Here is a 12721-nt window from a genome sequence, read left to right on the forward strand (position 1 = left end):
CCCATGCAAACGCCTCCTGGGTTTCCAGCGGGGTGACTGGCAGACCTGGCGGCGAGAGAAAAGGGGGGGGTGTGTGGGGGGTGTGTGTGTGTGTGGGGGGGGGGGTTGCATGCGTGCACGCTGCCCCTTTAAGAGCCCCGGGGGCGCGCAAAAGCCCGCCTCCCCTTTTCCCCGCGCGCCCCCGCCTCCTCTCTCCCTCTCTCTGCTTTAAAGTCTGAGCCAGGCTCCGGGCTCACATGGTGCTTCCTGTATGGGAGAATGGAGCCCGTCCGGCCGCTGCCCGGCCGCCGCCGCCCAGCCCGAACTCCCCGCGGCACGGACTGAGAGCCTCCGCCAGCCCGCCGGTTCCTGCCATGGCTTGGCCCCGGCTGCTGCCCGCCTGAAGCGCGAGGGAGAGCCCCAGCCCGAGCCGCGGCGCTTCTGCTCCTCCTCCGGCGGCGGCGGCGGCTGCGAGGGGACCGAACTTCTGCGCGCCCGCCCGTGAGCTGCCCCCCGGCCTCGGCGCTGCCGCTCCCGCTCCGGGCCCGGCGCTCGCGGCTTCCCGCTCCGGCTCACCCCGCCCCCGCCCCCCAGCGGCGGGCGTGGGTTCCCCGGGGGCTCCGCTCCCCGCTCGGCCGGGGCGGTGGGGTGCCTGTCTGTGGGGGGGGGGGTGTGTGTGTGTGGTTTTTTTTTGTTTTGTTTTTGTTTGTTTTTTGGCGGGGAGGGGGGGTGGGCGGCCGCGGAAGGCACGGCGCCAACTTCTTTGCAACAAGTTCCAGCCCCTCGCCCCCTTTCGATGTGCGCCTTTGGACATGCGGAGGCTACTGCAACCGTGTTGGTGGATCTTCTTCTTGAAAATCGCCAGCGCCGTGCTCCACTATGTGGTGTGCTTCCCCGGTGAGTGGCGCGGCCCGGCGGGCGGGGGGTGCGGGGGAACCCCGGGCTCCCGCTTCGCGCGCTCTGCGGCGCCGCCTGGCCCGGGGGGGGGGTCCCGAGGGTGCGTGGCCCGGCGCGGCGGCGGCGGCTTCTCCCCGGGGGACCGGAGACACGGGCGTGCGAGACCCACACTTGGGGGGCGGGCGGGCGGGGGGGGAGCCGGTCTCTGCCCGAGCCCCGCGTCGCTCCGGGGCGGGCTTTGTCTGGGGCTGGGGACGGTTCTCCGCCCTGGCTTCCCAGCCGTGCTCTGCCCAACTTCTCCCTGGTGCCCCCGCCGGGAACAAGGGGCCGGCCGCGGGAGAGGCCCCGACCCCCGGGTGCGGGATCGTGGCTGCCCGCGCCCCCCCCCCCATCCCGGCTCGCATCTGCCTGCCCGCAGCCGCCTGCCATCGCCCCTCCCGGGCTCTGCCCGCTCGGCAGCCGCGTGCCCCACAGCCACCGGGGAAGGGGGGCGGCGAGAGCCCCCGGCCCCGCGGCGCGCCCGTGGCCAGGGACGGGCTCCCCGGGGCGCCCGCTCCCTCCCTGCCTCCGGCGGGCCGGGCTTTGGCGCAGCGCTTCCCGCGGCGGAGCCCCGAGCGGGGCCGGGCAGCAGCCGGCGGCGGGGGGCGCCCGGGGCGCTGCGCGGCACCGGGCGCCCCGGCTCCGGGGGCGCCCGGGGAAGGCTCCCGCTAGGCGGGCTGAGGTGCCCCCGCACCCCGATCCTCTTCTCCCGCCTCCCCCCCCCAAACTTAGTAGCGTCCTGCCGCTCCTCGGCTGCCCCTCGCCCCCGCTTGCCTGCGGTCCGCCGCCGTCCCCTTGACCTTGGGGGCCGGGGATATGGTCTGGGGGCGGCGGGCAGGGGGACAAGGTCGGAGCCCGCCCGTGCCTGGGGCGAGCCGAGCGCGCCCGCAGCCCGGCTGCTGCTCCGGTTCCTCCGCCCCGGGGCAAGGAGGGAGGCGGCGGAGCCTGATGCGGGACCTCGCCCCGGCGGGGCTCTGGCCACCGTCCCAATCCTCAGGGGGCTCCCGGCACCCCTGTGCCAGGCTCGGGGCTGGATCGCACCCCAAGGTTGCCTTAACACGGCCTCTCAAGCATGGTGCGCCCAGGTCAACAGCCAAATCCTCCGGGAGGCTGCGGAGAGGAGGCGGCGGCTTGCTGTGTGTTGTGTTGTGTTGTGTGTGTGTAATGGCTAGGGAAAGTTAAAATGTCAGAGCGGCTTTGGAGGAGTCTGCTGTTCCATTTCCCAAAGCTGCAGTGAGGCAGATGCACCCACAGAGGCGCTCCTGAGCTTCTGTCTGTCACAGGCTGCGCCCCCCCCCCCCAACAGCCCCTCAAATACGCACGCTCCGGGATGGACGTGGCCCCATTGGTGAGTTACCGAGTTTCTCTCCAGCTAGGATGGATGTGATGATAACGTTCCCTTGTCTGCACAACCGCTGGCTTTCAGTAGCCACACAATAACGCAGCTGGGGAGATCAAGACCATTACAAAACCCATTTCTGCCCGAATTTATTTGTTCACCCTTCAGTTTTAAAGGGGCATTGTCAACTGTACATATGTGACTCCAGTTTCCAGCACCCTCCAGAATGTCACACACACCTCTACCTTTCTCTGTACATTCCTTTAAAAAGATCTCCGGCTTTTTCCTCTTTCCCCATTCCTGTCTGATGAGAATCTTTGTTGCAGGGAGGTAGTGAAATTGGCTGAGCACAAAGTGCTGTCAAATGCACGGGGCGGGGGGGGGGGGAGATGTAGAGCAGAACTTTTTTTTTTTAAAAACCTTCTTTTGCTTAGTGTTACTAGTTAGTTTTTAGTAGCTACACAGTTTTCAGCCAGATGTGATTGTTTTATTGAAGTAGTGTTACCTTTTTGGACTTGGTTAAGTGTGGGTATATATTAAAAACATACTTTAGTATCTCTTATTCCAGAAAAGTGAGCCAATTGTATATTTTGAAGGTCCTTGCTGCTTGCTTTTCTGTTAATTTTATTAGTGTGTTTTTTTTTTTAATGTAAGCCTGTGTTCATAGCTATTAAAGATGAAAAGCTGGGACAGTGACCTTCTGATGCAATTTGTACTTACAGGATACATGAGAAGAGTAAAATCATTTTCTGGAAGCTTTCTAGTAACTTTCAATTCTCTTTTAAAATGTCCACAAGGACACAAGCAAATGGTCTGTATACCCCTATCACCCCCAGTAACTTATCAGACGCTAAAATGATTTCAAGCAAAAATAAAATAAGCCAGAGTGAGAGTTAAAACCTCCATCTGTTTGAAATTCTGCAGCTCTTGAGGAAAAATACATTTATCTTCTTTGTATTGATTTCTTCTCTATTTCAGCCCTGAGAGTGGGGCCTTTCTCTCTGGTTCTGATGTATATTATACAGTAATTATATCTAGAAAGCAGGCTCTAAGAACAATTCAGGGAAACAAGCTTTGTCAGTTCAATATGACAATATTGTAAGAATAACTGATTTATATCCATGGAATTCAAACTAGATATTTGCATTATAGGTTGATGGAGATATATGCTCTGTGTTTGCATATCCATGTTCATGTACCGTGTATAGCTAAATGATTTAACAATGTTTGTAACTGTGAAATAGCTATACAATACTTACAGATGCTGTTCAACGGGAGGCTTTGCTTGGGAAACAAAGTATTTTCTTATTAAGGCTTTTCTGGCTGTAGTTCTTGACACTGCTACCATGTTAGGCTTCGCTGATTTCATTATTGTAGGTTTTCTTCCAAACAGTGATCACACTCCTGGGTTGGGCAAGTTAGGACATTAAGACAAATAAGGACACTGTAGCCTTCTCTGCTGGGACCTGGTACATGAGAAGTGCCAGAGGCAGGAAGGCTGCAGTGCGCTCCTCAGGGAACTAAAACAGGACATCAGTGTTGATGACACCAAATGGCAAATTTGTCAGAATTGGTGGTGGGGAATCCCTGCCAAAAATTAACTATTTAGTATCTGAAACAAAATATACCTGAAGTTGTTGTTTTTTTTTTTTTAAACCTAAGTTAAGAAGTTTAGGGAATGCAGATGTTTATTTCATGTAGGACAAACGTTATTTCCAGCTGTCTTTAAACAAGAGATAAGATTACTACTTCGTCTCTCCCCTTCTCCTTCCCCAATCACTTTCATTAGTGAAGCAATATGAAACAAAGACAATTTAACTTTGTAAAATAAAGTATGAGGTCATATAGAAAATAACACTTTTCACCTTTAGCAGTCCTCTAACAGAATTGTAATGGGCTTTTACCTTTGTACAAGTGTCTTGTTCTCTACTCCATCAGTAACCATGAGGAAAATCTATTGGAATCTTCCTGCAGTGCTCATATAGTACATTTAACTGTGAACTTGTCCCTGGTAATTGCAATAGTTACTTTCATCTTAGTTTGATTTATTAAAAACAACTGTTGCTATGGGGTCTGCTCACTCATGCAGCTAAATTCATTGTGTCAATGAATAAGAAAAGGCCTAAATATTAATAATACAATAGCATCCTTAATAATCTGCTTCACTGAGGTAAGGAATGTTTGTGTTCTGTTATGTATTTCATGACTAGTTATAGTACCTGGCATCTATGGAGCTATAAGCTCGTTTCTGTTTTCCTCCGAGAAATGTGTTTTTAAAAAAAAAAAAAAAATCGACATGACCTAATTAGTTAGGTCAACTAAATTGGTTAACATATATCCACCTCCAACTTTTTTAAAAGGCATGATGATGGTGGCTTTTAGTTCTTCGCTCAGCAAGTATGAAGACTAAACTTCTTTTGTTTTGTTTTTTTTTGGGGGGGGGGAGACGGACGGGGGGAGAAGTCTTTAGTATTGTGTTTGTCTGTTTCCTAGGAGCTTGTGCCTTTGCGCTAATCAAATGCCACTTTCAAAATCTTTAAAGGTGCTGAATAAGACTGGTCTTGTTTATCCAAGATTTTCTAGAGCAAGGTGTGCGCTCCTGCACTTCCCTTTCATAGATAAAAATGGAATGTACAGGAGAGGGCTCTCCAAGACTTTTTATTTAGTCCTATGGCTTTTATGAAGATGCCATGTCTTACATTTTAATTATTCTCTTATTTTCAATGCCTTTTTAAATATGCTTTATGTTCCAGGAAGTGGCTAATGGAGTCCTTGCTGATAAAGAATGTCAAATACTCCCCTCTTCTTCTTCTTCTTTTTTTTTTTTTGTGCACTGGGAGCTGAGCTTGCTGGTATGCTTCTGAAGAGAAAACTAAGGAAGAGCTTTAATATCGTTAGCAGGCTTATAGAACTGATTCACAGCTAACAGTGCTAGGACAGAGCTTTGTAAAATCTTTAAGTGATGCTGGAAGCTGAGTGTACTAACAGCTACAGCAAATGTGATTTGGGGAAAGGGGAATTCAGTCAATGCAAAGGGGGAGGCGGAGAGTAATCCATTTTCAGAGGATAGACTAGAATCTGGATATCAGAAACACGGTGGTGCCGCAACTTTCTGTTTGCCTCAGATTTATAGGTTCTGTAAAGCCATTGTTCTCAACTCTGTGGGGTCAGGCCCTATTCTGGGCCTTCTGTTTTTTAAGGGTGAAGAAGTGAGGTAGCATCGTGTGTGTGTGTGTGTGTGCTTTCTCTCCCCAGCCCACCTTTCTCTTGAGAGGTCCACTTCAATATGTTATAGAAAACTGGTGCAAATAGCTTTCTATCACGCTTTGGGAAAAGAGGAGCCTTTACTCAGAACTAATGAAGGATTTGCATAAACTAGCATAGAGACTTGATGATCATCAGCTAGTGTGTACAATAGCTTCTGATTGTCTTACTGAGATCTACTGTTGCACAAGTAGGTCTTGGCTGAGTTGTGAAGTCCTACTCTCCATTCCATCCTCCTAGAAAAGATTGAGGAGCACTGCTCCTCAATCATCTCCTAAGAAATCTAACTGTCCAGGAATATGATGTGGCTTCTGTTAGGAGTGTCCGCTTTCTGTGAGCGGCGTGGGGGTGAAATCCTGGATTCATTGACTGATAACGAGTCAATGACCCTCTTAATAGGGCTAGGGTTTCACCTGGGGTGTGTTTCTTTCCTTATATACTTTTTAAATTATGTAACATGAATAGTTTTCATTGTCTATTCAATTATAGAAAGTACGATGAAGACCCTATCCCTGTTCTGATCAGCGTTTAAGGACGAACATGCTGGTAGCTTTTGGAAAGAAAGCATTGTTAAAGTTGGCTCTAATTTAAATGTTGAGTTTTATGGTTAAATTAAAAAAAGTTTCTAACTATTAATCTCAACTATCTTTGGAAGAAATGCTAATCTCTTGGTGGCTGCTTTTTAGCAGCCAGCCGAACATGTGGCATGATGTGCTCAGAAGCCTACGGGTATAGTAATAAAATTGCACTTTATCCAGTATATAACCTTAATATGAGGAATTATGAGAGAATGAGACTAATTTCTGTTTGCTTTAAGTTACTGTCGTTTAATTTTATTACAAAACATACATCATAGTGGCTGTTGTGCTCTAACTGAATTGTGATTCTTTATACTCTCACATGGCAGCAAGCAGTCATTCTTAAGGCTTAATTATACAGTGCTTTTAAATATTTCAGCAAATTTATTCTGCTATCGCAGAGCCAAATCCTGAACCCTTAGGGCCATTTTTTAAAGGTATTTAGGCTCCTAGTGGGATTTTTTTTCTTCCAAAAGTGCCTAATATCCCAGTAGGCACCTATCCATGTCTTCAGGTGCTCAGGCTTAAAAGCTAGGGACCACATTTCTAACTCCAGCGAACTGCCGTTCACTTTTTGTCTGAGTAAATCTGCAGGCTGTATTTTTACACAACACTGACCCGGGTGTAACTCCATTGACTTAAGTGGAGTGACTCTCAGTTAACATTGACATCTGCATCTCTCTGGGAATGTTTAGGAGGCCAAGGATAGGAGGAAAATATAAATTATTGTGTAGGTCCTGCTCAGACTGCATTTCTGTACTAATGAGGGGAGCCTGTTACATTGCCCACCTGGTAAGGTCAATTAAAGACCAGCTGTTCTGGTTGGAAGCCCTAGTTTTTCCATTTGTAGGTTGATATTCCTTGAGTGGGGTCGGCGGGGGGGAAGCATGGAGGTAGCTGGTAGGGGTTTTTGTAATGTGGTTGGATTGGGCTGGGTGATGCTGCACAAACACAGGCAGACACAGATCCTTCCCTGATGAACTTACAGTCTAAATAATGACCCTTCTCTCTTCCTCCCCCCCCCAGAAGCTAACAGGTGGAAGGCGGGAGAAAGAGCATTCAAACAGAGTAATCAAGGTGAGGGATGAGATGGCTGCTGCTGCTATTCCTTTATCTCTTTTCCATATATATATATTTTTTTCTTATGGGAATGAGGGGAATGGCAGGAAGTGAGTAAATAGGAATGTCTGTGGGGAAAGGGAGAGGAGACATGTTACCATGATGCATGGCTTCTTCATTCCACTGAGCATAGGATTTATTTTTACTGACCAGATTCACCTTACAGCAATTTAAATTAGCCACAGTTTATTGGGAAGCTAACAGTAAAATCAGGTAATGGGTGGTTTTGTCCTGTCATTGTATGTACAGTATTTAGATATGTTTGGGAACTGGAATATTAGAATTCTGAATCAAGTAATTGGGATAGTGCTGGATAATTCTATCGAACTCCTGGCTGCAGCGTGCACTTGCCAGCAGCAGTGTGAGGTGAAATCCCCCTTCATAGGGGATGCTGCAGCTCTTCGGTACATACATGTTGCTGTGATGCCCAAGTACATGCGTTCTCTGCCAGCTGCTGCTTTGAGGGATTTTGCATTCATAGCATGGAAACCTATGTAAGGAAAATCTAGATTTTGAGACTTGGCTACTTAGCTTAACAAAGCTGCTTTGAATATCCTTTTCTGTGCTCACGAATACTTGATGAATGAAACCTGAAGCCAGGAGGAGCTGCACTGGTATTTGGAAGCAAAATATTGGCCATTATTTGGTCATGTGGCAGCTGTTGGTGCTTTTTTTTCTGATTTTAAAAAGCATGCCTGTCTTTTTCATGGAATGCTTTTAAAGCTCTTCTTCTGACAGCCAGCTTATTCTAGTGGAAAAAGAGGAAAGCTATCTGATCTCTCTTGCTCACCAAAATGGACAGTAGTACAGGATTCCCTCCCCCCCCCCTTTGGAGGGAAAGAGGGACTGATGAAAATGCCCCAGTGTTTTAATCAAAACAGTGCTTCAGAGTGTGCTCAGAGAAAAGCGCTTAAGTATTGGATTATTTCCCTTCATCATTCTCAAGCCTTAAAACTGGCATTTCTGCTCCCTGGCTGTGCCACCTATTTAAAAAAAAAAAAGGCATTATAGTGGACTGAGAATGGAGAAGGACTTAAACTGAAGAAGGCACAACTCGTGAACTTCCCCTCCCCACAAACCACTGTCCAAAAAAGAGGTCAGATTCACATTGAGTAGTCTTCTGTACCACTGCAAAGTTTGTGTAAAACTCTTCTGTTCTGCTTTTCGCGGTGTGTTACTTGCTTGGCGCTAGTGATTATGCCTTGTACAGGGCAGTGATTGTGCATGGTACAAGGCAGTGGTGAACTGGACCCAGTGAATGTTCTCAGAGCCTTCAGCAAGGACGCTCGTTTCGTGCCACCAAAGGCTGCTGCTTGGTGTGCTCTGTTCTGCACAGCATTCTAATCACAGCCCTGTACGATTGGAGAGAGACTCTCACTAGCATCTGCTCCTTGGACTTAAAAATGGCCCTTCCGACATCCTAAGAGGTATTGTAACCATTAATAGGGAGTTCCAAAATAAAGAGACACCAGAAAGAAGTGGTCTCAGATGGCCAAGATTTTCCAAAAGTGACTAGTGGCTTTTTTTGGTTGTTGCTTGCCTCAATTTTTTGGGGTCCAACTCGAGACTCCATAATGGAGGCTGATTCCCCTCCCCCCCAAGCAAATGCTGAGCTCTGACATTCTGCTGATCAGACCCCTTTAAGTTTTCTCCACCTGAAAACTGAGGCACCCAAAATTGCTTTTTGCTTTTGAAAACTTAGGTGCAGGTCTACATTGACCTCAAAAACTAGGGGTAGAAATGTCAAAAGCTCCTGAGTCCCACTGACTTTCTGTGGGATTAAGGTTCCTACGTCACTCTAGATGCTTTTGAAAATTTTATCCTGGATCTACTACAGAAGCAAACTAGAAAGGATAACAGTAAAACCTGTAAACTGGGGATTCATGGTGCAGGAATAACTTTCAAGCACAGCATCCATTTAACCAGTGAAATGCGAGAGCCGGAGCACTAGTTCAACCGGTCAGAGTCTCTATATTGCTCACCAATTACGTTCAGTATTCTTTTTACAGTAAAATAATTTTAGCCATAAATATTCCAAACACTTGTTTTAAAATATACCTAAAATTTGCCTGTTTGACAGCAGTTGCATCATATTCTAATTGGTGAGGATCACTAATGAGTACTCAAGTTCTAAAATTAGTTGTTTGTTTTTCCTTTCTTCTGTGCCCGAGGGTTTTGCATCAGATTGTGACTTCTGTATAACTGTTTGTATTTCAAAGCAACACCTTCCTGAATTTTTAGCGATTTAAGTAAGTGTTAACTGTTTGGGCTCAGTGACAGCAGTTTCCGAAATTGTTTTTTTTTTTTTCTTACTACATTGTTGATGCATAGTAAAGTGTTCCTCTTGTGTTTACTGTGAATAAAGTCATTGTTATCTTTGGAAACCATGGGTGCAGATGTGTGATCTTAACAAGGCACTGATCCTCAGCTGATGTCAGTTGTCATTGCTCCATTTAACAAGTGGAGCAATGACAAATTACACCAGCTGAGATTCTGCCCGATTGTCTTCATAGTGGGGAATGGAAAGGGTTGTCTTGAAAAATGCTGCGCATTAAAACTAGGGATTTTGTTAATTTCAGTGAGTTCTTAAATGCGATTCTCACAAAGAATCATAATTTGGTCAGACCATAACAGCAACTATGATGTATGTCTTGCAATAAAATTAGAATACAGTAACTTTGTCTTTTTTGTTTTTTTTTAAATCAAATCTACATTATTTTGGTTTGCCAATATCTAGGGTCTTCATAAAAAGCTAGGATCCGTCAACAGAGCCCAACTGCGTGGCTTGGTCTTGTTGCATCAAATATGCACAATTTCTTTTAACTATTGGGGGCTTTTTGTTTTATAGGGTGTAGTGAAATGTGGAGCAACATCTTCATTTGGCTGCTTCTCATTGTAACGCTACCTCCTCATTGTAAGGCATACTGTGTGCCTCTAACATCTCCAAAATCTCCAATTCACTATTGACCATTGTTACACAGTCTTAAACTCTTTTTCTTTCTTTTTTCTTTTAAAAACTTTGTGTAGATAAGGGGATCAGTTACAGTCAGCATGGATTTGTCAAGAACAAATCGTGTCAAGCCAATTTGATAGGTTTCTTTGACAGTGAAACAAGCCTTGTGGGGGGCCAGGGGAATCAGTAGATGTGATATATCTTGATTTTAGTAAGGCTTTTCAGACTCTCTCATGATCTTCTCATAAACAAACTAGGGAAATGCAACCTAGATGGAGCTACTATAAGGTGGGTGCATAACAAGCTGGAAAAGCATTCCTGGGGAGTATTTGTCCGTGGTTCAGTCATGCTGGAAGGGCATATTAAGTGGGGTCCTGCAGGGATCAGTTCTGGGTCTGGTTTAATTCAATATCTTTGTCAAGGAGTTAGATGGCATAGACAGTACACTTGTAAAGTTTGTGGACGATACCAAGCTGGGAGGGGTTGCAAGTGCTCTGATTAAAATTCAAAATGATCTGGACAAACTGGAGAAATGCTCTGAAGTAAATAGGATGAAATTCAATAAGGACAAATGCAAAGTTCTCCATTTAGGAAGGAACAATCAGTTCCACACATACAAAATGGGAAATGACTGCCTAGGAAGGAGTACTATGGAAAGGGATCTGGGGATCACAGTGGACCACAAGCTAAACACGAGTCAACAGTGTAATGCTGTTGCAAAAAAACCAAACCTCCTTCTGGGATATGTTAGCAGGAGTGTTGTAAGCAAGACCGCAGAAGTAATTCTTCCACTCTATCTGCACTGATTAGGCCTCAGCTGGAGTATTGTGTCCAGATCTGCGCACCACATTTCTGGAAAGATCTGGACAAATTGGAGAAAGTCTGGAGAAGAGTAACAAAAATGATTAAAGGTCTAGAAAACATGACCTATGAGGGAAAATTGGAAAAATTGGGTTTGTTTAGTCTGAAAAAGAGAAGACTGAGAGGAGACATAAAAGGTTGTTATAAGGAGGAAGAAGAATTATTGTTCTTAACCTCTGAGGATAGGACACGAAGCAGTGGGCTTAAATTGCAGCAAGGGAGGTTTAGGCTGGACATTAGGAAAAGCTTCCTGTCAGGGTGGTTAAGCACTAAAATAAATTGCCTAGTGAGGTTGTGGAATCTTCATCATTGTCCAACCTGCTCTTAAAAAAACTCCAAACACCTGTCAGGGATGGTCTAGATAATACTTAGTCCTGCCATGAGTGCAGGGGCCTGGACTAGCTGACCTCTCAAGGTCCCTTCCAGTTCTATGATTTCACCTATTAGCCAGACTCTAAACCAGGCAATGGACAGGAAATAAAGATGATTTCAGTCTAAATACCAATTTGAATTTGATCCAGGCCACTTGGTTCTCACCAGCAATCCAGTGACTCTGTGAAAAAGATGTGGTTGACAACTTTTTTTACATAGGATTTTGTGAGGTGGACATATATGACCAGACCTTCAAAGTATTTAAGTACCTGAAATCAGTGGGAGGTAGGAGACACATTTTAGGGAGCTGGGAGAGACCTCTGAGGAGCTGGTCCATATTATCTATAAAGTGGATTGAGAGTTCAGCAGAGCAACCAAGGACTGAATGCACACAGAGCCCTAGACTGTCCTCTTTTCACTGGCTGTGGTCCGTACAGAATGTTGTCCAAGCATAGGGGTGGGGAAAACTTGCATTGCTTGCACCCCTGGTATAATTCATATATCGAGCTATGCATGGGCCAATATGCCGTGAACACTATTCCCTGATTTTCCTTTTTAAAATAATCTGTAAGTGCCAAGAAAAGAATATTCTTTACTGCATTCACTTCCCATTGACAAGCAAACATGTTTGTTTGTCAATCATATTTGACATGGTAGAAGCACTGGAAAATAAATATTCGTGTGTGTGTGTGTAAGAATTAATGGGGTTTGGCAATTAGCTTGCTAGAATGAACCAAGTGACTTAGTTGAACATACAGCCTTTTACTGAAAAAGGCCTTCCTCGTAGTTAAAAATAAATGAAATTGCTTCTTATTGATTTTAATTTACGGTGAAACGCTGCTGTCTCTCTGACAATGCCAGAAATGGAAGCAACTATAAATGAGTACAAGATGTGATAAGGTAGATGGACTCTTAAGCAATCAAGAACACAGACAACCTCCACCTTAGACCGTAGTTAAAATATGACACTATGTATGGATCAATACATAAGTTTGCCTTAATCTTGTCCTTAAGCGCTTTGAAAGCTACATGTCTTGTATGTAGATACACACCCTCTCACTGGCAGAGATGGTGAGGCCTACTGGGGGAAGGGAATGTTTTTCACTATTGCCCTATCCCTGCACCCATGGGTTTGGTTGTGCTCTGCAGCACCCAGCGAAGTGGGAAATGGATTGAGGAAGCATAGGATAGTATTTCTAGAGACCCTTCAGCAGATATGTGGGGAACAAAGTGCTGCATGGTTTTTGGAATTAAAAACCCACCCACACAGACCATCACCCTCAAAACTAAATACACCAGTACATTTAGAGGGAGAGTTAG

General features: G+C 46.1%; 1 protein-coding gene across 7 annotated transcripts in view; it reads left to right on the plus strand.

Annotated features, from left to right (window-relative positions):
- Positions 1-712: 712 nt before the first annotated feature.
- PTPRG (protein tyrosine phosphatase receptor type G) overlaps positions 713-12721 on the plus strand; it is a 621815-nt gene continuing 609806 nt past the window's right edge. For all 7 annotated transcript variants that reach the window (XM_084635116.1, XM_084635117.1, XM_084635121.1 and 4 more), the window contains exon 1: positions 713-876. In XM_084635116.1, coding sequence (XP_084491242.1) covers positions 792-876 — 85 coding nt within the window. In that variant the 5' untranslated portion in view covers positions 713-791. The remainder of the gene's footprint in view (positions 877-12721) is intronic.

This window comes from Lepidochelys olivacea, assembly GCF_965140295.1.
Source record: "Lepidochelys olivacea isolate rLepOli2 genome assembly, chromosome: 7".
NCBI lineage: Eukaryota > Metazoa > Chordata > Testudines > Cheloniidae > Lepidochelys > Lepidochelys olivacea.